The following is a 25,387-nucleotide window of genomic DNA, read 5'->3' on the forward strand; positions in this document are numbered from 1 at the left end:
GAGGTGGACAGCTGCCCATCCAACTTCTCTTGCAGGAAGGAAAGTACTGACCCAACTGTGCAGCTCTGGGGGTCTTCAATCTGGGGATACGCCACTTCAGGGTGTAGAGTTGCCTTGTAAAAGGGGCTCTGGCCTGAGTTATCATGTCAGCCACAGCGGTCGGTAGACCAGTTAGGTCTGCCGTGTCCCATTCAGGGACCAGACGTGGAGATTCCAGAGGTCTGGGTGTGTGCCTGAGTGTGAGGTCCAAGAAACAGGTCTGAGTGAGCCAGTACAGAGCCACGAAGGTGACCTGCTTCTCGTCCTCACTGAACTTGCACAGAACATGTGTAAGTAGGCTCAAAGGGGGGAATGCATATTTGCGCAGCCCTCAGGGCCAGCTGTGTGCCAGTGCGTCTGTGCCGAGGGGAGCTCCTGTCAAGGCATACCAGAGCGGGCAGTGGGAGGACTCCAAATCAGCTGGACCACCTGAGGGTGGAGTCTCCGCTCTCCCCTGAGCGTTACCTGCCATGACAGAGAAACTGCTGTGACGTTGAGGTTGCCTGGGATGTGAGTGGTGTACAGTGACCTGAGCCAACACTGACTCCAGAGGAGTAGACGACGGGCAAGTTGTGACATGAGACGGGAGCGTAAACTGCCTTGATGGTTTATGTAGGCCACCGTCCATGCAGATCAACACATGCTTGTGTTGAATCAAAGGCGGTAACATCCACAGGGCAAGCAGTACTGCCAGCAACTCGAGGCAGTTGATGTGCCAACGCAGGTGAGGTCCCATCCAGGAGCCAGCAGCTGTGTGCAACCTGCCATGGTGCCATGCGAGCCTCGGGACTCAGGTCTGTAGCCAGTGCTGTAGTAATCTCATATGAATCAACCTGAGTGGCGTGACCAGCGCTGAGGATGCCATATGCCCCAGGAGCCTTTGAAAGTTCTTCAGTGGGACCGGCTAACTCCATGCCGAGAAAAGAGATGCTCTGAACCGGGGAGAGCTTGCTCTTTTCCCGGTTGACCGAAGCCCCAAGCGGCTGAGGTGTGTGAGCACCAGGTCCCTGTGTGCTAGAATCAGCCAGCCGTCGAGGTAGTTTAGTATGCATATGCCCACTTCCCTTAGTGGGGCAAGGGCAGCTTCCACGACATTCGTGAAGACGTGGGGGACAGGGACAAGCCGAAGGGGAGGACCTTGTACTGATACAAATATAAATGACTTGACTTTCACAGTGGTAAACACTTGACAGTCCCAACTTTTTTGGAAAGTGTTTCAATCATCTGATTTCAAATTACTGTACATTTAAAAAACAATGAAATTCACAGGGTAAAACATAATATAATGTGTAGTTGTAGAGCTTTCAATATAGCAAAGGGTGATTATAATTTACAAATAACTCATTTTTGTTTTTATTAGCATTTGTCATACTGTCCAAACTTTTACTGAATTGGAGTTGTAGATTAAACCACTGGAGTCTAATGGGATTCTTTAATGCTGGCAGTGAGGTCCAGTATTGGGTGCAACCCATCGCCCTTCTTGGGAACAATGAAGAAAGGGCTGAAAAAGCCACTCTTCATCTTGGCTGGAGGGACAGGCTCTATCTCGTCCTTCTGTAGAAGGATGGCGATCTCCACACGCAGGACTGCGGCGCTCTCATTCTTCACCGACAAGAAGAGAACGCCATGGAACCGGGGCGGACACCTGGCGATTTGAAATCGCATAGCCGAGTTGGATGTCCAAGAAGCTTGGGTTGCCGCAGGGGAATGCCCTCGGCGAACAGATGGGGTGCACACTCTTGAGCCGCACCGTGGCAAGATGTGCTGTATGTGAAGTCCTCGACAGTCATGCCGAAGAGGCCGGCCTGGGAGATGGGGGCATTGAGGAACCGTGCCTCGTCTGCCTCCCTCATCTCCTCCAGGTTTAAACATAGACTTCAGTCAGAGCTACGGCCTGACCGTCCCCCCGTCGAGGGTCGTGAGAGCGGACGAGCCAAAGAACAAGGTTCGGGCAGTAAAATGGTGCCCTCCGCAATCACGTCAACTCATCATGCACCACCGATAAGAACGAGACTGGAGGGAATCGTGGCCACGAGTGGCGCGCTGAACCCAAACCCAGTCGTCAAGCCGCGAGTGCTCGGGGGCTGTGGAAATGTTCCACTCAAGCTCAACACTCGCGGCAGCCCGGGCAAGCTTGGTGGTCAGCTCCGTGTCGGTCTCAAACTGGGCTCGAGTCCTCGGCATCTGACATCACCAAGGTGCTCTCCGATGCAGCGATCGACATCTCATCTGGCTCACAAGCTCCGGAAGAGACATAAGGCTGGCGGTGAGGCGAGCCTGTGTCCCATCCGAGTGCTGGACGGAAGCAAACGAGCGTACCGGGGACTGGGCGGTCTTTTTCTCTCGAAAGAAGGAAAGCCGAGACCGCAACGTTGCCATGGTTAATCTCTCGCAGTGAAAATATAAACCATCCATGAACAATTCCTCAAAGCGCTTATAGCCCAGGCACGTGAGGGAGTGATCGTGACCGTCAGAGACGAAAAGACATCTTTAAAAAGACGCTTCTTTAAAAAGACGTTCAACGTCACTGTGCCTGCTCTAATAGAGGAAACACACACTCTTTTAGAGGAAAAGCTCTTTAAAGTGCTGTCGAAGCACCCAGGGGTGTAGTCTGCAGCGGAGTGCAGAGTGGAGAGAGGACCGCTGGAATGCGCCGTATATACAACAGCAATGGTTCGCAGAGAGGTTAATGGATGGCAGTAGCATTCAGCTTGCTGTTAATACAACCACTCTGCTCCAAAGAAGAAGTCTGAATTAACTTGCCTGCTGGCCTCCCTTTTATATCCGTATGTCGGGGGGAGTGGCATGCAAATTCAACTCACCAATTCTCATTGGTCTTTTCTCAAAGATCTGAAGGTGAATCGGGCTCCCAAGGGTGACCCCTAGTGTCACTTCATCGAGTGAGAGAAGGGAATCATTACCTACACTGCACATAAATAACTACTATTGACATTATATTCATGCTGGTTAGCCAGACGGGAACAAGCTCCCACAGTGAGCCTAGGTTCTCCCAAGGTTATTTTTCTCCATTAACCAACATCTTACAGAGTTTGTGTTCTTTGCCACAGTCACCTTCAGCTTGCTCACAGGGGTTCTAAATACAATTATTATTTATTAATGTTTATGGGTCAATGACGTATAAGGCCTTTGAGAGGCCCATTTTTAAAATACTTGAAATAATAATATATTTGGCTATTTTCTAAACATTTGGAGTGTAGTCTACACATGCATGTGTGTGAAAACTTCAAACAAAGATATTTTAGTGCTTTTAAACTCAAATGAATAGGGCAACGACCTTAAAAATGTCATTTGGGGCGACCGTAATTTATCTTAAAATTAATAGATTTCCTTTACATAAGTTATATTTTAAGAAGTATCAGTAATTAATTGAACTGTTTAAGAAAGATATACTCATGTGTCCTTTCATTTATTGCAAATGATGTTAAATACATTTTTATCAATAATGGCAGTGTCACCCTCATAAAGCAATTACATATTTTTTTTACTCATATAATCCATAAAACTGATTAAAAATGTGTAGATATAGTATCCACTTATTGATATTATACCATTGAATTATATTTCAACCAAAATGGACAGACATTATTTTTTGAATTTACTACAGAATTGAATATGGTTGGTTACCCCACATGACAAGTGGTCGCCCCACATGATGAAAAACAGCAGGCAATTAAGACTATTCAATAATTTTGATAGTTAAAACACATTTAATGAAATTTTATGAAGAATCAGCATATCCATTTCATTTGACACATTTCATAACATTAACAGTTTCCTCACTATTTCATTTGACACATAACCATCATATTAATATTTTCAATACTAATGCATTAAACGCTTGGACATAACATTGAACAGCATTTTCCTTTTTCATTTTCATTTCATTAATCACTTAAACATACAATGTTTGCCTTTTCATTACTATTTCATTTAACAGTTGAACATAGCAGCATTCTGCAGACACATTGAACAGCATTTTCCTTTTTCCATTTTCATTACATTAATCACTTAAACGTACAATGTTTGCATTTTTCTTACGATTTCATTTAACACTTGAACATAACAGCATTCTGCAGACACATTGTAGGCATTTCTTTAACCCCAGCAATTTCTGAATGCTACCCAGTCTTGGCAGGTCAACTTTGAGAAGCGTGAAGTTGTTGGCTCGGGTTCTGAAATGACAGCATGAACATCTTTCCTAAAGTAGAAAGTAACATCTGGAGTTTTTGGCCATAAGAACAAGTTCTTGTCATCAGACTGTCGCATACAGCTTATCTGCAGTTCATCTTCCACAACCTTTAGGACCTGACCTACATATGGAAGCTCGTCGTAGGTTACTATCACAAACCTTCCACATAGATCTTGGACACTTTCTTCTTGCCTAGGTGGCTCAGGTGGAGAGCTTGAGGGGTCCTCAGGTTTCTCGGTTTGCTGTATGGTGGCTTTCAGGTCTACCATTTTTGGCTGGTAACAAGGGCATGGACTTATCTCTAAGCGCTTGCAGAAGCAAGATACTTCCCTGTGTGTTATCTTTGCAGGCTGTGATGACACAACTTGGTGTATCTTCATGGTGCCTTTTACAGCCTCCAAATTGCCAGGAATCAACTCGTCACATTTTTCAATGCTCTCACTTGTCACCCAGTAGAGAGTGATACTTGAGCTTCTTTTTGTCAGCATCTCATAAAGAGCTTTTGGTGTCTGCAGCTCACCTCCTCTGTTAACATAGAGATCCGCTTCTCTCTTTATTGCCCCACCAATCCCATCTGGGGCCCCCAGGTACTTCAGTTTGTTTTTGGTGATAGTATCTTTTTTGCCGGCTAAAAGGCGACTGTTCTCATCTCTTGTCAAAAAACTAACAACTGCTTGCGCTCTCTGTGTTGCCAAGTTTGAACTTCTCACTCAGCCGTACCCTTTCTTTAGCCCTCATCTCACTCTTTCTGGCTTTTTCCTTTTCCTTTATCATCTCTGCTAGTTTTTCTTCCAGTTTTCGGTTCTCCTCACGTAGTTTACGATTCTGAGCCTGCAGTCTCTTTCTTTCTCGTTTCTCGGGTGTTTTCTCTCTTTCTCTGTTGTAGAGGACATCGGTGGATTAAATTCCTCCACTAGAGGTAGGGGATTCACCACAATTTGCCCTGGATTCTCCTGCTGCTCATAAAGCCCTATACCAACTAAAACTGGTGGGGTGTTTTCTAAGGATGGTGGTGTCGTTTCCAGCATCGCCTTTTCTGTCTTCTTCCTCTCCCTGTAATCTTTTGATGCAGCCTTCCACTTGGCTTTCTGTTTCTTCCTCTCTCTCTCTGATAGTTCATGTGACTTCATGTATTTGATTGTGCCCTTTTGCTTTCTTCTCTGGTAGCTGAAACAAATTATTGTATAATAAACTATTGACATTAGTATACTGTCACTGATTCTGGTGGCCTAACATTACATTTTATGTACTGTTAACTACCTATAGATTTTACCTTTCTTTTTTCCTGGCAAGATAGTCAGCTCTTGCTACAGGATCTGCATTGATCCGCTGCCTGTAGCGAGCAGTCTTTTCTTTACTTGTTAGTGGGGCCATCTAGAAAAAAGTATATTTAAACATACACAGAGTTAGAAAAGGAATTGGAAAAAGTAGAATGAATGCTTAATATTCACACATTTCTCTGATAAAAACATAATAATCAAAAAGAATTAAGCTTAGTCCTCTCTGAAGTAGGATGGAAATTATTGAAATTTAGAAAAAATATGTGGTGAAATGTAGAAAGTTATTTAAAACAACTAAATGCATATAATGAATGAAAACATTTGCATACAGAAACTACAAATACATGATATGTGTTTTCTATCATTTAAGCAATCAGTGGCGGTCGCCCCAGATGATGCTCGGTCGCCCCAGATGATGCTCGGTCGCCCCAGATGATGTTTTCAAGTTTAATCAAGTATAACAGGCTAATGCTTAGCTATAGAACCCAAGCTAGCTTCTTCTCACCACATATCACTGACAAATTTACATTAAAAATAAAGATTTGCGTATAAAACTTATTATTTACAGGTTTAGGTTGGTCGCCCCACATGATATCAAAATGTGACGTATACACTGCAGCAGTTTTAAAGAGGATTTGTTTGTAAAAATGATAGTGACTACTCACCTGCTAGTTGTCTCTGTGGGACCCTCACCATGAGGCTGGCTGCTGCAACATCCTCTTTGAGATGATTGTCAAAATAAAAGTCCCTTAATTATATTTTCTTGATGGTCGCCCCAGATGATATTTCAGACAATGAACATCTTCGGACAAGATTTGTTTGTTTATTATGATTGAAATGTGTGTGTTTCATAACTTTGTCAATCAAAGGAAAACAAGTTTAAAATTATGCCAAATAGGGTAAGGATTATATTTAAATTATTTTAATTTGATTTAAAACCAGTTGTCCAAACAGAAGTCAAGGCCGGACGGTCGCCCCACATGATGTTTTCACACTTCAGGTGGCAGAAAATGGCCAATAAGCCAATTATTTTTAAAGAAATAAGAGTGGGCATATGTATAAGGGAGGTGGTAGACATACATGTTATAATTTTATTCATTTTAATGTTTATTAATTGGTAAAAAGTTCAGTCGGACAGAAAAAGCAAGCGTCACGTCTTTGACCCATATAGACAATTTACTATCATATTTAATCAAACTACACAATGATGACTAAGACTTTATAGATATTACAGTTTAATTTTCTGTTAATTCATGATTTTCTGTAAAGTTTGCGTTTGTGTGTTGTGAAAGGTGCTATACAAATATAAATGACTTGACTTGACTTTCACAGTGGTAAACACTTGACAGTCCCAACTTTTTTGGAAAGTGTTTCAATCATCTTATTTCAAATTACTGTACATTTAAAAAACAATGAAATTCACAGGGTAAAACATAATATAATGTGTAGTCGTAGAGCTTTCAATATAGCAAAGGGTGATTATAATTTACAAATAACTCATTTTTGTTTTTATTAGCATTTGTCATACTGTCCCAACTTTTACTGAATTGGAGTTGTAGATTAAACCACTGGAGTCTAATGTGATACTTTAATGCTGCCTTTGTGCTTTTTGGAGCTTCAAAGTTTTGGTCATCATTCACTTGCATTGTGTGGAACAACAAAGCTGAGATACAAAAAAACCTTCGTTTGTGTTTAGCAGAAGAAAGAAATAATTAGCATATGGGAAGGCATGAGGGTGAGTAATGATGCGATAATTCTTTTGGTGAACTATCCTTTAAATTACTAAATGTAATTTAGATCAGACTGAACATATATCACCTCCTTAACTACTTTCACACACCCCTAGATGCACTAAACTTTTTTGGATCGCATGAAAGGAGTTAATGGTTAACATATTTTTATCAGAGTTACTGCTGCGTTTACTTCCAGTTAACACAGTATGAGGTCACTGGACAAACTGATCTCTGCAAATAAAAAAAAATGTCAAAAGAGTGAAATAGCCAGAAGTTCAACATCAGATAACCCAATACATCAATTTCCATTTAAAGCAATACTCTTTCAGATGAATAATGCCTTAAAGAGTCCTCTCAGGTTGTGCAAGATTGTAATAAGACACCCTTGAGGGCTCTTCATTCCAGTAACTAAAATATACTGTTATCTCTGTCTTTCTTTGTCAATGAGTATCACTTTCCTTTTCTTCTGTTCTACTTTCCAGACTTTCCTTTTCTTCCCGCATACTCTCTGAGCAACAAGAAAATCTATGTTCTCTAAAAGCTGATAATATTGTACCTTATTCTAATGTAATTATGGACATTTTATTTATATTTCACAATTTATATTTTACTTGAATATTTCACATTTTAACTGTTTGAATACAACAAGACAAAAACAAACAAACTGTAAAACACTAAAAGACCAGTTCTGAATTTGCATGCTCCACAAATGAAATCCCCAGCCCATTACTGTCGATAGCTGCCTCTACAATTGTGCGTATGAAATATTGTCTCATTCATCTTTTACAGAATTTGGGTAGTTGACATGATACGCCAAGCAGCGACAGCATTGTCCTGCAGTGTGATATCCAAAACTACTTTAAACGTTTATATTCTAATTCTTGTAGTATTATGTATGTAGTTATTATGTCCTCATATTAAGGCACTATGGACAATTTGTACCTTTAAAAGTAAGTGAAATGGAAAAACAGCTAAAAGGTGATTAAAACTTTGAAAAACTTGGCTGAACAATTACTGCATCTAAAACAATACACTTTCCCTTAAACATAAATACATTTTAACATATAATTTTAATGTCAGAAAAAAGTTACATGTCCATGTGTAACAGGAGCCAGCTGTTATGTCATTGCTAGGGGCTGTAGCCTCTGTCAATATACAATTGCTTATAAGGATACACAACTCCTGCCGAAGCCCTGCGGGGAATCAGGAAGCTGAAGCGGCCTGTTCACCAGGGAAGCGTCAAGCGGGGAGGCAGAGAGCCTTTAGCCTCCTCATTAGTGTGGCCGCCTCCCATGCCTGAGATGCCGGTTCGAAACCAGCTCAGAGCAGGGCAAGCAGGGCCGTTTACAGTGGTGCTCGAAGCAGGTCAAGCAGGGCCATTTACAGTGGTGCTGTGACCTGGATGGGAGTGAGGTTTATAGGGTGAGGGGAACGGTAGCCAGCTGGTAGGTAGCTGTGCACTGTGTAAAACCTCACTCCCCTGGCCTCAAGAGGCACTCCAGCGACTGTCGCTAGACGCTGTAGCCTTTTGCCTCCTGGTTAATGTGGCCGTCTCTCATGCCGGAGATGCCGGTTCAAATCCCGCTCGGAGCGGGTCGAGCAGAACCGGTTACAGCGGTTCTGTGACCCGTATGGGAGTAGGGTTGAAAGGGTGAGTGTAACGGGAGCCAGCTGATACGTGATAGCTGTGCAGCATGTGTAAAGATTACTCCCCTGGCCTCAAGAGACGCACCAGCGCCCGCCTCCCATGCCAGATACACCAGTTCAGAGTGAGTCGAGCAGGACCAGTTACACGTTATTAATCCAATATCCATTTCCACTTTATAATCACATGTAGGCCTGTTGTGATTATTAAATAACCATCTGATCACGATTATTTGATCTAACTGTGGCTATTTGAGACAACCCTGATTATTGAGCATTCAAATTCCAGTAACATTTTAATCCCCAAATATAAATGCCATGAACTGCGCGTTTGTGTCATTCAGTTAAACTCAGAGTCAGTGTCAATGAGCCGCACTGCAGAGGTCAACCAGCTCCGGTCCGGAAGAGTGCGTGAAGAGCTTCTCAAGCCCTCTGAATCCAAAACACTAGCGGGCATGCGCGCGCTGCCAGCAGAGGCTTGCGCCAACTCCCATGAATATATAAACGAACAAGTATAAACTGTGATAGTGAATGCAAATTGCTCCGGATTCACTTTAAATGAATGTGTAATGGCAAATGTTACTTTAAGTACACTTACTTTAATTCTGTGGTGTGATAAAATGATGAAACAAAATCTCAAAGGTTTTGCTTCATGACAAATAAGGGCTCGTGGGTTTAACCCACTAGTTGCTAGTTAAAATCTCTGCAATAATGCCAATATTCTAATATTGGCTATGGTGTTTGAGTCCCGCCCTTTTAGGCACAAAGCTGTTTGCTATAAAACAGACACGCAAACACCATTCCTAAGAATTTTCTGACTGAGGGACAAGGAGCACAACACTCGCACCTCAAAAGAATTCGGAGCATTGGCAATGTCTTGTTCCCTTCGTCTCACGGAAATGGAAGTGCAGCGTAGTTCTAGCGGGAAGACTAGCAGCTGTACATCATCACTTCATTAGCGGGGTAATTCCTAGCCAATCGCATGTAAGCCATTGCTTTATAAGTCTGCTCACACTCTATCACATTGCTGTTTCAGTGTGCTAAAACACAGGCAACCTCAACCACCCCACCACCACCAGCTGAGCCCTGTCCCGCACGGGGGTAGGCTCCACGCCCCTGCCTCCTATCTCCGGCAGGATATGCCGGTTCCGGGCACAACTCCCTCGGACTGCCGGACGGGACCTACGCCAAAGAGAGAGACATTACTTTCTGTTTTACATTTATCAAATAAATGGCATCTTAAACTTCACTCAAGCCTGCGTGTCTTCCCGATAGAACTAAGGTTATGTATGTAACCGAGACGTTCCCTTACAACTAAGAAGACTTGACATTGCATTTGCTAACACATATGGGGAACAGAATCACACCACACTACACAGCATAACCTTCCAGAGAGGAAACATGACGCATGAGTGAGTTACCCTCATATTGGGCCAGGGGGGAGCACTCAGAATGAATATATGAACTATGGTCATATAGTATGAATTAACCCCTTCACAAACCCAGGAGTTTATCTATAATGAAAGTGCTTGTGACTTTATGGTAAATTACAATGGCCTGACAGCAGGTGGTTGTGTAAAATGATGGGGAGCCTGTATTTAAAGGGAGGGGCATATGTATATGTTTGGCAAATTAAATAGCATGCGCTCTAAACAGAGAAGACTTGTGAAGATAGAGCCGTTACGTCTAGGTTGTAAAACCTTGCAAATGTGTTTTGAGAATACCATCCTGCTGCAAAACATACTGTATGTCTTGTAAAGTCACACTGTTTGTCCATGCCCATGAGGAGGCCATGCCTCTAGTTGAGCATGCTTTAACACCAATTGGGCAAATCTTACCCCACGACTCGTAAGCCAGGGCAATCACATCAACGATCCAGTGATAAAGTCTTTGCTTGGAGATGGATATTCCTTTTATGCATCCTCCATAGCACACAAAGAGCTGATGAGACAGTCTGAACAGGCAGGTGAGCTCAACGTATCCATGTAGCGCCCGCACAGGGCATAACAAATGCAAGGATTGGTCCTCATCCAAATTAAATGGAGGAGGGAAGAAGGCTTAAATGTGAACCACCTGTGTTCTGAAGGGCATGGTTAGACAGACCGGGGTCAAACTCCAGACGTGAATTGTCAATTGATAGTGCATGTAAATCACCAACCTGTTTTATTGAGGCCAGAGCCAGCAATAGTGTGGTCTTAATGGAGAGCATCCATAAATCAACAGAGTCCAAAGGCTTGAAGCGGGGCCCTGAAAGTGCTTCTAGGCCCAAAGCTAGGTTCCAAGTTGGGACTGTAGCCGGCCGAGGTGAATTGAATCATCTTGCTCCTCTAAGGGACTTTATGATTAAATGACTTTTGATATAGTGGTGCCGGCTTCAGGTGCATGATACACAGATATAGTTAATACACAAATGGAGTGAGTCCTGCATCTAATCGCTCTTGAAGATTTATGAGAATTTCATGTATAGGGCAGTTTACTGGGCCTTTGCCATGTGAAAGACACCAATCAGTGAACACATTCCATTTTAGTGCGTAGCGGAGTCTCGTGGTTGGCACTCTGGACTTTAGCGTGCTCCGTACAAAGGCAACAGGTGTAGGCTTCACAGCTCTGGCTCGGGATGCCAAACTGTGCCTTGTGTTTGAGAGAGAAGATCTTTCTTCAGCGGTATTTCCCTTGAAGGCCCGTCCAGTTTTTCTACCTCCTCCAGAAACCAGGACTGATTGGGCCATTTCGGCACAATGAACAGAACTTTCCATGTCCACATGGACTTTGCTGATGACAGAATGAAGGAGGCGCACTGGGGAAAGCGTATACTTGCCAGTGCTGTGACTTTCGTGGCTCACAGCACTAAGTCCGTAGCGGTGCGGAGCTGTATGTCTCAGGATAGTAGCCTTGCTTGTCCATTTGTTTGAGGAGCTTAGCTTGGAAAAATTGGAGCACCTTGGTGTTCAGCAATTGGAGTGCTGAACCAGTTTGGCCCACCGCTGAGTATGCTCTTCCTGTCAGTGCGGACATTAGTCGACACAGCTTAGAAAGATGAATGGGGTGTGAGTTCCACACCCTGCTACTCGCCGGGCAGAGATGTGCGACTACTGCTTCTTTCAAGGTGGTAGTTGGGCATAACCGTTTTCTTCCCCATGATCCACATTAGAGAGGATGTAATCAATGCAAGGGCTAGCTGAATAGGACACGCACCATGATTTTGACAGTGAACTTCAGGTAAGAACGGGGCAGATCAACGGGACGCGGCCGCTTGATGCCGTCCAGACTGCAGGAACCATACATCAAGGTGAGATTGTGTAGGATCCTCTGGAGGAGACCACTCAATATAGAGCTCTTCAACTGCCCTTGAAAGGACGCAAAGCATCTCCTTGTCAGTGGCGCGTACACGCTCCTCGTCCTTGCTGGGGAAAGGGCCACTCGCCTGATGCAGCAAGAGACATGTCATCATCATCATCATCCCCAGCATCAGAACCGCCGAACGAGACATGGCTGTGCATATCAGCATAGATGCGTTACATGGGGATTGAGGGGCTCTTGGGGTGTGTGCCAGCACGAGGACCACCTTAAATTCATCCTGGTCGATTTAGCGGCCCCGCCGTGCCTCCTCGTGTAATCCATGGGTGTCACAGAAGAAGCAGGTGGGTGGGTGCGGGAGGCTGAATCGTCCCTCAAAACGAGGGCAATTCATGAGCAAAGCTCACAGTGAGGGCAGTCTGTCTCTGGGTGTGGCCCAATGAATGCAGGTCTCATGCTGATCTGATGGCGGGATGTGCCTCTTGCACAAGGAATACTTATGGAATGAGATCTTGAACACGTGAGCGAACATATATATTAACAATACACACACACATACAATTTAACAATATACAATTGCTTATAAGGATACTCAACTCCTGCTGAAGTCCTGCGGGGAATCAGGAAGCTGAAGTGGCCTGTTCACCAGGGAAGTATCGAGCGGGGAGGCAGTGTGATGTTCGCTGGAAAGCTGCAGGGGAGCAGAGAGTCTTCCCGCTGAATTCCTACCTGTCAATCTCTCCAAGAACGCATGAAGCGCTGTTGTGTTCGGCATCAAACAGTTGCTTGACAGTAGCAGCAAATGACAGCTGAGTGGAAACAATGCCCAATCGAAAGTGCAAATTTACAGAAGATTTGCACAAAAAAACCTTTCGTCCAGGTTGAGATCCGTGGGAAGCAGAATGTATGACATAAATCTGGCACTTATGTGTCAGTTGCTAATAAGGTTGCAAGTGGTTTAAAAGCACCCCCCATATGAAGCACACATGCAGAAAAGCACACCTTAAGAAATATGACAAATATGTGACAATTAATCATAAGACAACAATCGCATTAACCTTACAACAGACAATTAATTGTCAGCCAAATGTCATAATCGTGACAGCCCTAATTATATGCATTCCAAATTTGACACAAAGCAATGTTTTGATTTTGACTGCCATCCCACTTGACACTGAGAATTATATAAAGTCACAGACAAAGTGACACTGCACAACGTTTAACAGTCTTGCACTTGGCAACACAGTGAGCCCAAATACACTGTTATGAATGCATACTGCTGATGTTGGATCAGAGGAAGAAGTCATGCCAGAGTTGTGGTTTCGCTGGCATAGACTTGGCACAAGCGCTGTAGTATAGGACTGCTGGCAGACATAGACAGGCACTTGCTGTCACATAAGGGGTGTATTTTTAGGCACCAACTGGTCTCATATCTATCACTATATGTGGGTGCGTGTTTGTGGCAATGTTTCATTTTCGCTAATGTGTGTTGCACGCACACGAACCCTCACATGCCCATAAGCACACCCAATCTGAACATGTTCCTAATGTAGCATAGATGTGTGTAATGGGTTATTGAATGAGACCCTTACCTCTAGTCTGAGTGTTGGCATGGTTCGGGTCCGGCGATTCGGGTTCGTCATTTTCCATTACTTTCAGTCAAAACTTTGCGACAACACACGTCCTTCCTCTTTACCTTGTTGTTCACTTATGTTAAGTGCTGCTTTATATCACTAATTACATAACGAATACAATTCTAGTTTGAAAATAAAGAAAACTAAAGAAAATATGGTAACAGCTGACACCTTAACGACCAGGACGCCGCAAACGATTTAACAAGCACATCGTCATTTTTCAATAACTGCCTAAAAGTTGGTGCGGTTGGTCAATAAACAAACAAGGGTAATGTCAAAACGCTCCTCCGCTTCTCTTCAGCAGTAGCTTGAATGCAAATAACATGCCTAACTGTCGTTGACCGGTCCTGGAGTGAGAGACAGAGAGAAACGAGCACTTGTTGGATAAATTGACCGAGTGGCCTCTGGCGCGCGCAATGACTGTGTCCGAGCTCGCGCTGTCCCAAGCCAGTACCGTGTTATGTCATCAATCATTATGTAATAGGCGCGGGAAGCGCGAGAGTAATTATTTTAACGGGAGAGTGAAGAGTAGTGCGAAATTGTTTAAGCCTTTATGTCCACTTTAATTTTGTATGAATGTATTGTTTATTATTAACAAAAGACACCTTTGTGCTGATAGTACAATTGTTGTTTCCATGCGGTTTATTTTCCATTCCAAACTGCAACAACTAAACAAAGAATAAACTTGTAGTTATTTAATGTAAATCTACATACTCTTTCACTGTGATATGTGAAGAGTTGAATTCTGAACACTACAGGCTACAAGGCCTGAACTGTCAATGGATGACATGTGGCGACTATGACAGTGTATCCACACTTTAATGAATTCAGCCGTTTCCATTGTAATTAACCCAAAAAATTGGTAGTTTTCACGTAAGCATTAATTATTTCACAATTCTGTTGTTTTCACTAAACCTCAGGTCTTGGAGGAAATAATCATCTAACATTTCTGACCTACTCAAAGCAAGGACTCTTACTGCTTGTTCAATTTATTTAATTCAAATGAACTAAAGCAACACAAGTCTAGAACACTTTGTCAAAACTGGATTTCATTGTGTTCTATCCTTTTATTTTTTTTAAATGGCTTTATTAATATATTTGAGTTGGGAGTACATTAATACTTTGTGTGGTGTAAAATCTAGCATTTTTAAAACTGGGCAGGGGATTGCACGGGACTGGATCGGAAGAACATTTTTTGAAATTAAGTGAAATAGTTTAGTGTTCTGGTTTATTGGTATTTTATGCCTGCTATGCTGAAGTTTTGGTAATTACTATTGTAGTAAAGAATGGTATGTGTAACTCACTTTCAAGTGATACTTGATTTGTGTGCCGCTTAGTTTCACTGTCCTTGCACTTTCTCATCTGGCATTTATATACTAATCTTTCATGTAATAAAATAATTTGGATTAACAGAAGAAAATTTATTAAAATACACCTTAGTAAACCCAGTTTAAAGAACCTAATAAAGTTGAGTTAAAACAACTATAGTACATTAGTTAGACTTTATCCAAATAAATTATGTTGGCTAAAAAAAAAAACTTAGTCTTAATCTGAGTCAGAAAGACTTTCTTTCTGTTACTGTAATTATTAATGATAAAAACGCCAATGTGTCTCAAATATGTAAGCTAAATGTAAAAGGTTTTGATTTCAAGGCAATAGCGAGAAGGGGAAAATTGTATTTTGGTCAGAGGTTTGAACGTTAGCACCACACGTGGAAAATATCTCCCCACAGAGCTTCACTTCAGTGTTCCCACAGAAGCCATCACGCAAAGCCAGAGTACACTCGGCCCTCTCCAGAGTTAGAAACCCAACTCTAGCTGCGTCCTATATATGTGATGTGCGAGGGGCCTGTGGGAGACAACAGGGGCCACCACAGAGATACAGAGAAAGAGATGAGTTTAGATGTTTCTTTCACTCTCTACCTGAGATGAGAGAGGGGATAATTTGCTGAAAATTAATCTAAAATAGGTACTGTATATGTACATAAGCACAGGATGCACCTAAGGCTGCATTCATATGAAGTTAGACTACACCGCATGACAGAATTGACACAGAGATGCTAAGTTCAAAGACTCCACATATGAATGCACACCCCTCTGATGTGGACAATGTGTCATTCATTATCGTAAAACTGTGGTGTCATTAAGTCAAATTTACTGGAATATATGTAGCAATGTGGAATGGATTTAATGCATGCACACAACATGGATACAGTGGACAACCACCCACCTTCATACTTGCTAAGAAGAATGAGGTTCATAGCATACAGAGAAATGGGCATAGCATAAAGAAGGTGATTACTGTATGTTTCATGTATTCTTTGGTAAAGACAGATTGAAACTGAATTTCATGATGCTGGACAGGTCTGATTTAAACTGACAGAGACATGCTGTGGCCACATTCCAACTTGAAACAAGATCAATTAGCTTCAGTTTGAAATTACAGCACTGACACTTTTTCTTTCTTTTTTTTTTTTTAAATGCATTTAAAAATGTGCAACTTACTGAATAATTGAATGATTGGTTGACTGACTGACTGACCTACAGACAAGAAATTTGGGAGCTAAGAAAAGGCAGCTCATAAAATAACTTTTCCAGGAAAAAACAACAACCACACAAATCAAGATTTGTGGCTTTAATGTTAAAGAATGATGGCAGATAAACATGTTATCAGTCAATAATAATAAGCATAATAAGGTCATTTAAATTAACAAATTTCCATTTAAAACACAATATGCTCAAATTTTCTTGAACACCATAAGCAATATGGCACTGCTAAAAAGTGTAAAGACCACAGAGGTTTTCATTTTGCAATCCTTATAATACTACAGAAACCAAATGATTAAAAAGTAGATACACTCTAAATAAATATAAAAGATTAATAAAATGTTATTATAAATAATGAGGCAGCCAGTGGTGAATACATGGAGGATTCTGTGTAAATCTTACATGTGTGCATTTCTGAATACCTCATTCACAAAGCTGAGGTAAAATATCAGCTAGATCAGTTGGTCATTGCACGTGCGCGCAAACACACACACAATCCACCTCAGACACACACACACCTGCAATCTCACTCACATGTATAAAGATATGCACATATGCACACAGCCCTGTGGTGGATTCTGGGCTACTTTCAGCTTCGTGCTCCAAATAAATGGCCCACATTTATTGACACAAATAGAGCTGCAGGGAAAGAAAAAGGAGTAGAGAACGTGAGAAAAAAAGATCAGCACATAAGATCCGTTAACTACAAATGTTTCTGCAATACATCTGTAATGCATTTCCTCAAAAGAAGTGTTCAAGATATGCATTTATGCAAGTGTTATATTGTTATATTGTTATATAACATGTGTTATAACATATAGAATATTATGTTCAGAGTGATGAGCATAGAGCAAATTTGCGAGTTTGGCTTAAAAGGCCAGAAATCAGCAATTAAAACAAATAAAAAACAAACAAAAAACATGTCAGTCATATGGGAATATTTTTGGAGATTTTGGAATACTTCATGATGGTGATAAAGGAAAGATTCTGTGACATAGCAGTAACACATGATAAGTGACAGACTGGTCTCTCAGCTGTGTGGTATCGGCGTGCAAAAAGGAGATAAAATGTGTGAAGTGAATCTACATGGGTGTGTGCATTATGTGGTTTAATGTAGTCTGATTTAATTGGGTGTTTATGCATATTTTCACACTGATTGCATCAGGGACATCAGCTTGTTTGCTCTCTTATATAATATGCACAGAGGAATTACAGACGTTTGTGTATTGTTTGTGTACTCCACCTGTGGCCTCTGTGTGGAGTTTGGACTCATCAGTGCTGGTCACTTTGCAAGTGACAAAGGTTTTCCTCCCCTCTATTCTATCCAGAGTGCTGTGGAATAGAACCACACTACCCAGAGGCATGGGACTGTACAGGAGAACAGGGTTTAACAGGTGAATATTCATCGAGATCACAGATAACCAAACTCTAAAACCATTACAAACTATAAGACTATTCTCAAACCTTTTAAATGCTTCTGAAGCACTAAAATATTAGTTCACCTGCGGTAGTCGATGTTAAGATTGGCAGTCATAATTGGTCCTGACAGGTAGCCGGCAAGAGTACCCGTCACTGTGTCAATCATGGTGGCTATGGCTCCGCCATGTACATGCCTACCACACAGGAAAATAGTCTGACATCACTTCCTGTTCCAAAACTTAACATGGGATTCCCCCATCCTTCACAAATGAGTGCTAGGGTTCACTCTGCCTAAAAAGGTCGCATTCAATTTCAGTCATTTGCATTAAAGCAAAGAACTTCAAACATTGAGCTCTAATATTTCAAACATTGCGATTGACACATCCATCATTTTTACATCTTATTTTGAAAGCACTTTTTGCTCACCCAGGTGCCCCTTCCAGTAAATGTCCTGCCTGAAACACACAAACGCAGCTCTTCTCCTCCTTATTGACAAATACCACATATTCGAATGTTGCACCCTGCTCTTTAACACTTCTTGTGAAAAGTCGAGATTTTGCCTGGATCAACTTGCTGAGGTATGCGCCCCCTACCAGACAGAAACAAATTGACATTCAACATTTACACTCAAAAACTTTGTCATGTCTATCTCAGGAAAAAAGGTCAGTTTTAATATGGCTGCACAATTATTAAAACAAATAACTGCCATCACAATTACAGCTGCTACAAATAATTAATTGTGAAAAGTATAAATTACTGCATTTAATTTTGGTCTATTTTCATTTAGTCAGTTATTATTATTATTATTTTTGCAACGGTAAAGCATTAACCAATTACAGACATGTGCGTTGCTTGCTTTCTATTTGTAATTTATTTCAAATTGTATTAACTGTTGTGTTTATCATGCTACAAAGAGGCCCAATGTGAAGTTAAAAGTTAGTTACTGCCTTGATTAACTGATGAACAAAATAGCAATGAAGTGATTCAGAAGCACAGCTCTCGGCTTGTTTTGGATGTGCAGCCTTCATAAAGAATATGGCATGCAGTTAATCCACACAAAATAAGTATTTTAATGCACAGTTAATTCTATTAATTGAAATTAATTGCAATGAAAATATCAAGAGAAACAATGTACAATTAAGATTTTTGTCACTTTTTTTGTGAAAAAAAAAAAAAAAAAAAAGATTTTTGTCACTGTGACTTATATTAATGTTTTGCTTCGTTTCCCTAATGGATTTAAGTGGCTTGGATTCATATTTTAGAGGTGCACCCAGTAATTTTTTACTCATTAAAAAGTTTTACTCCTGAATAAATGAACACTAATTTAAAATATGTTTTTAATCATAACCACTCACATGAGATAAAGACTTTTAAACACTGTTTTATTCTACATGGAGAGGGTCCCCTCATGGGGGCTGCCATGTTAGCATCACATGAACAGCTGAATACTACTTGCTTAATCTCTGTTTTTGGACATTTTCACTCATGTATTAAATTAATCATGGACGACTGTGAATAGTGAATTTCTACAATGGGATCTGTTCAGAAGTATAGCTATAGCAGCCAGCAGGCCAAGCTACAAAAAAGGGTTGGAAGCTCCAAACAGAAGTTTGATGTAAAAGGTACAGAGCCCCAAACTTAAAGTTTGTGGAAAAAATGCAAACTTTTATCCAATGCAAGAAAGTGCATTCAAGGTATACATAACATCAGTATGTGTGTTTTGTGGAAATTAAACACACAACTTTGGCATTAATCACCTGTAGCATATTTGAGGGATCGGTTGTAGCTGGGTAACTTCCGCCAAGGCCCCCTTGTTTTTTCTCCGTTATCGGTCTCTACCTCACACTGTGCATTATAGTGATCGTACAGTCTGCGCATCTCGGGACTCCACGATGAGTTGGGCTGACTGAAGTCCCGCGACTGAGCTGCGCTGAAGGGCCACAGCGACATCGTCTGGACAAAGAGCATCATTGCAGATTTTTAACTATTTTCTAGTTTAAATAATTTCAAGTTTGAGTTTTAAGGCTATTGACCAGGTAAAACTGTGCTAAAGACATTACATTAGAGTACATTAGAGCTCAATATACACGTATAGAAAAAAAAATATTAAAGAAAATGCAGTGGCAGTGGTATTCCCAAAAACAGACACTGTTTCAGGGACTGTTTTTGTGCCTGTTTGTTCTTGTTTTTTTTATTGATAGCGGACAATATAGCCATATTTAGCCTGAAATTTTGATGGCATACGTGACACATTTCTGACAGCACAACAAACATCAGCTGGCAGCTAAATCATACACTCTACACAGGATCTGCCATTAACACGACTACTTAAATACAGGCATGAATAAACCATACCGATACAGGACGTCTGGTCTCTTTAAAGGACAGCTGAAAAAGGTTGCTTCTTCTCAGTCCATTTGATATCTGATGGCCGTAGAGGTGGCCAAGTCTTCTCGCTATGTGTCCAAACATGATGACAGCAAATCAGTCTATTGATTCACAAAGAAATGCAGTGGCTGGCTAACCAATCCAAACAAATGTAGCACAGCCAGATGTGTGCTCTTGTCCTGGAAGGCCAAGATATCGTGTTCGCAATACCTAATTAACTACTACATATAAATATGACACAATTCAATTAACTGATGACAGTTCAACCTTCCGGGTTTCCGATCATGCTGTGAACACTTGTTAGCTGGCTAGTGCGTTTCATACCTCAAACTGGTAAACGTATCAGCACGCGATTGTCGTAATGTCATCCAAAAAAAACATATATTTTATAATTAGTTATTGATCAAAGATTGTGTAAAACGACGGCCAACTTTAATATATAAAAGACCAACTCAATCTGGTGATCTGTATGACTTTCACAACCATGGACGTCATCAGTGATTGGCTAGTTCAAGCACGTGGAGTCGTTGCGCGTGTCATTCTAACCGCGTGACGCTAAAACGTGCAGCGGATTGGTGGGTTCAAGGATTACGACATCCTGTTTGCCGGTTGCCACAGCAACGTTGGAGCGCCCGTAATTTCAGAGCACTGACTTTTTATAATCTGTTTCGCACAATGTTTTGTTTTTCGACAATCGAAAAACAAGCTTGTGCAGAAAGACAGGGGCAGACTAAGGGTACAGAAATACAGAGAGAAGACAATTGTAAAGAAATTAATTCTAACACATTTGGTTTGTTGACATTGGTGTAACATCCTCTGAAACAATTCTACATAATTTTCTTTGCATTTATAATTATAATGCACGCAGAGTTTATAAACTTGTATTCATTAAGAAATTCAATATTAATTGGAATAGTTGTACCTTTAAAATAAACATGTCATACTGTAGGACCATCAAATTGAACTAGTAAATGTTCAAAAAAGTGATAAAAAGAAAAGAATGGTGACCAGTAGCAGGACCCAAGATGTATGCCCTTATACATTCCTATACATTTTAACCTAAAATCTCGGTGTTGCCAAAGAAAAATACATAGATCCATAATGTGTCAAGGGTTGGGTAAATTAAATAATCCACTACCAATTAATAATGACTAATCTAATATTGTAAAATGATTACTTTACCTGTTTTTAGTGTAAATGTAGTCACATTGCTAATTAATTTGCTTTTAATTTATTCTCTACTTTATGCTTAAGTTTTTGCTTCTCTGCATAACAAATTCAAAATATTGTCTATATTCCCACCTGGTTCATTATCACATGCATATTAATATGTACAGATGTATATATATATATTACTATAATTCATGTATTAAATGTATTATTCTATATAAATATGATACTTTTTTTAATGTATACCACAATGCCATTAAAAGTTCTTAATAAAAAGTCAGAAACTTTAATCTAATTACAAAAATGTAAAATGTAATGTGTAACTGGCCCCACTGCTTTTTGAATGAAAAATCTATTGAATTACAGAAACTAATAATTTGTAAACAGATTACACTCAACAATGTGCATCAACTACAGATTTATTTAGAGTTAAACAGAGCAGTTAATATGTCTTGTACTGACACTATGTTTTGACTTGTACCAGAATTGTGAATCTGTGACAAACAAGACATCTATATACTGGACATTGGCTTTCTAAAAAATATCTACTATGTATATCTGGAAGTATGGAGATGTTCTTATAAAAACATAAGTGTGTCTAAAAACTTGTGCATCTTAACTAACACATTTGTTGGGAATGACTATACAGGTATGTCAACCTTGGTGAAAAGAATTTGTAACAGCATATCGGTGGTATTAGGGGTTAGAATGAGCAAATTGATTCAGGAAACAAAAGTACTTCTGGTGGACCTTTTGAAATTTAAAGTTCTACTCATTCAGAAGGCAAATTTTTTTAATGTTTCTCACGGGTTCAGGTTCCTCAGTGGCACCGTAAAATTTATGAGCCTTAATCATGAAACAGAAGCTCATGTTTCACAAATAATGCCTAATAAATTAAAAGCATCATTTTCAGAGAAAATATGTATTTACCTGGTCTACAATATCTGCAGTTGAATGCACAGGTATAGATAACACTGTGGTTCTATTCAAATAGTTATAATCTAGGACAAATAGCAGCTGTCAAACGAGTGTTGTTCCTCAGAACAAATTTCAGGATTATCCAATGTACCATCATTATTGCATAACTATAGGCTACAGACCATCTGTGTAATCATGTACGGAAAGGATGATCTTTTGATGGTCAGAGAGAGTTAAAGAGGATCTCAAATATGTCATAATAGTATTTTTGTCCACTCTTGAACCTGTTTGAGCCTGAATAAATACTCCATGAAAATATGAATAAAATGCTTGCCTGAAAAACTGCTACATTATATTTGCTTGCAGGATCATTTAAAAAAGTTACATTGGGATTACAAAGACCATAATTTAGTCACATTGAATCCAGCTCTAACATACTGTAGTTTCTCTGTGTACACAAAAGTTCTGAATCCTCCTTTGAATAGTTTTTTGTGCGGTATTTGCTTTGAAGGGAGAGGGATTCAAATTCTGTTTTGTTTTGTAAATGCAGTTCAGATTTATGACAACAGGAACAGGTCGTTATATCCTGTGTGATGTTTCAATAGGTATGAATAGAAGCGTTAAACAGGTTACTGGAACAGGAGAGACAGCTGCACATTGTACAGCAAACCATGATTGGCCTGACCATTTATCAACGAAGAACATACACCATTAAACTCTGTTCAAACCATAAAGTTGATCACAATCAGTGCTCCATATTTATTCACAGTTATCCTGTATGAAAGTTGTCATTCATTGTAAAGACATTTCGAACACAAAGGACTGTTATAATACTCAAGCTGCTTAAAAATCACATGAAATTGGTCACATGATCATTTTATATAAAAATCAATAGGCCTATCAACATTGGAAAAAGAGCGTAGCACTATAGAGGGAACATTATATGGAAAATGACTAAATTCTGATCAAAGGTCACACAAAGTCATCGAAGAGACCTATAAAACGATCACATATTTTGAACTTGAATTATTTTATGTGTATTTGTATTTGTGTAGAATGTAAAAACTTCCTTTTGAGGAATTAGGGGTTGCTATTATGACTGCTCACATTAGAGCGGATCAGTGTGTCCTGCTCTGACATTACAGAGCTAATATGAAATTAGCTACCATGAAAAAAGATAATCATTGGTAAATATGTTCAGTACACGCTTTCCCGCCCCACTGTATTATATTCCGCAGATTCCTTAATTTTAGACTGCAACAAGCAACATTTTGTCCTGTCATAAGGAGGAAGGGGGAATTTCCAAAAACTTCAAAGAAAGACTGAGTAAAAAGGGTCTTACTGGAAGCAGCTGAAGCAGCTTGAATGTAAATCAACAGGTTAACAGAACTGCTTTTTTTTCTACCTCTTATATCAGATTGCAGAACTAGAAGTTGGACAATTCGACAAAAAACACAATACTCAACGCTGCCTCATAAATCAGATGAAACTGGTCATGTGATCTTTTTCTATCAAAATCCTTTTGCTTTCCTCTTTCGCATGACATATTTCAACAAATTAATGCAATCTTCAGTTTTGAAATTGCATGTTGAAGATCACCATATCCATTGTCTATTTCCGTGCTTGATGACTTACACTCACTGAGGTCCTCATAAAGTGCCCAACGTGGTCTTCTGCTTTCCCATCCTTCGACATATTGTGCATTCTGAGATGTTATTCTGCTCACTAAAATTGTACAGAGTGGTTATCTGAGTTACCATAGCCTTTTTGTCAGCTTGAACCAGTCTGGCCATTCTCCTCTGACCTCTGTCATCAACAAGGCATTTCTGGCCACAGAACTGCCGCTCACTGGATGCCTTTTGTTTTTGGCACCATTCAGTGTAATCTCTATATCTGTTGTGCATGAAAGTCCCAGCAGATCAGCAGTTACAGAAATACTCAAATACGCCTGTCTTTCACCATCAAACATCCCATGATTTTGGTGAAAAATGCAGTGGCAGAATAGTGATGACTTTTTTGAACATAAACTGAAACCAAATGGACAAATACAACATTTCTTCCACATTTGTGGAGTAATAAAGAATGTAGGCCTAATGCCTGTAACCAGTAATAATCAAACTAAACCCTTCAAAGTACATTTATTTTTTATTAGAATGGACAGTCATACCTGCAAACTTGTTTTGAAAGCAAATTATTTTTAACAGTTTGACAAAAAGCCACATTTCAATCACCCTCCAGTCTGTTGTTTTAGATGGGCAGATTATGAAGACACACCCCATCCTCCAACCATCACGGATCTTGCCAATCCAATTGTGTGCAGAACAGAAAAGTCTACACAGCTATTCTAAAGAATCTTTGCTTTAAGTCTCTGCTGACTGCTCAAGTAAAATGAAGCAATACACAATTGAAAATAAATAAATAAATAATTAATCATTCTTAAAGGTTTACAACTTAATCGGGGCAGCCTGCATGAGGAAATAAGACAATATCAGAGAGTAATAACTTGTGTTTTTATCTGAATATGCAAATACGGTACATTGGACAGACTGATAAAAGAACAAACATGTTCTTTGGAAATGGAAAACATGCATAATCATAAGTGTGAATCCTTAAAGGGATATTTCCATTCTGTAACTAACAGAAAAGTTCTGTTTTAATTTACTCACCCCCCTTGACTTTCATTGTATCTTACATTTATCTTATCTTTCCAGCAGTGTTGATTATTCATGTTTTGAGACGTTACAGACATTAAAGCTGATTTTCAGTAAATGTGCTTTGGAACAATGTGTATTACATATAAAAATTATTTGACTTGATTTGACTTATGTTAAAATATATATTTTTTTATGTCAATGTTATGTCTTTGCACTGTCAAACAAACAAGTGCTAGCCATGCTGACACATTTCACCAATCAGAAATTAGTGTAATTAATTCTGATTCAAAGTAATGGCCAGCATTGTCCAATCACTGCAAACCACGTTAAAATAAAACACATCATACATTAGAAATGCTGAATCTCTGTACTGATTATAATTGTCCCATATCTGCAAAACTTGAGTAGTGCAAACATCATCTGCAGCCTGAAACTGAACTTTAAGTCATTTTAGG

At 40.1% G+C, this 25,387-nt stretch overlaps 2 protein-coding genes across 4 annotated transcripts in view; both read right to left on the reverse strand.

Annotated features, from left to right (window-relative positions):
• LOC127657999 (nuclear receptor ROR-alpha A-like) overlaps positions 1-14,234 on the reverse strand; it is a 67,558-nt gene extending 53,324 nt beyond the window's left edge. For all 3 annotated transcript variants that reach the window (XM_052147055.1, XM_052147054.1, XM_052147053.1), the window contains exon 1: positions 13,796-14,234. In XM_052147055.1, coding sequence (XP_052003015.1) covers positions 13,796-13,853 — 58 coding nt within the window. In that variant the 5' untranslated portion in view covers positions 13,854-14,234. The remainder of the gene's footprint in view (positions 1-13,795) is intronic.
• Positions 14,235-16,471: 2,237 nt separating this feature from the next.
• LOC127658266 (acyl-coenzyme A thioesterase THEM4-like) lies at positions 16,472-20,681 on the reverse strand. The gene is made up of 6 exons (XM_052147466.1): positions 20,158-20,681; positions 19,560-19,755; positions 18,229-18,391; positions 17,886-17,996; positions 17,627-17,751; positions 16,472-17,022 (listed from the first exon to the last, which is right to left on the reverse strand). The coding sequence occupies exons 1-6, from the start codon at positions 20,272-20,274 to the stop codon at positions 16,973-16,975; spliced, it is 762 nt and encodes a 253-aa protein (XP_052003426.1). The 5' UTR covers positions 20,275-20,681; the 3' UTR covers positions 16,472-16,972.
• Positions 20,682-25,387: the final 4,706 nt, after the last annotated feature.

This window comes from Xyrauchen texanus, chromosome 17 (assembly GCF_025860055.1).
Source record: "Xyrauchen texanus isolate HMW12.3.18 chromosome 17, RBS_HiC_50CHRs, whole genome shotgun sequence".
NCBI lineage: Eukaryota > Metazoa > Chordata > Actinopteri > Cypriniformes > Catostomidae > Xyrauchen > Xyrauchen texanus.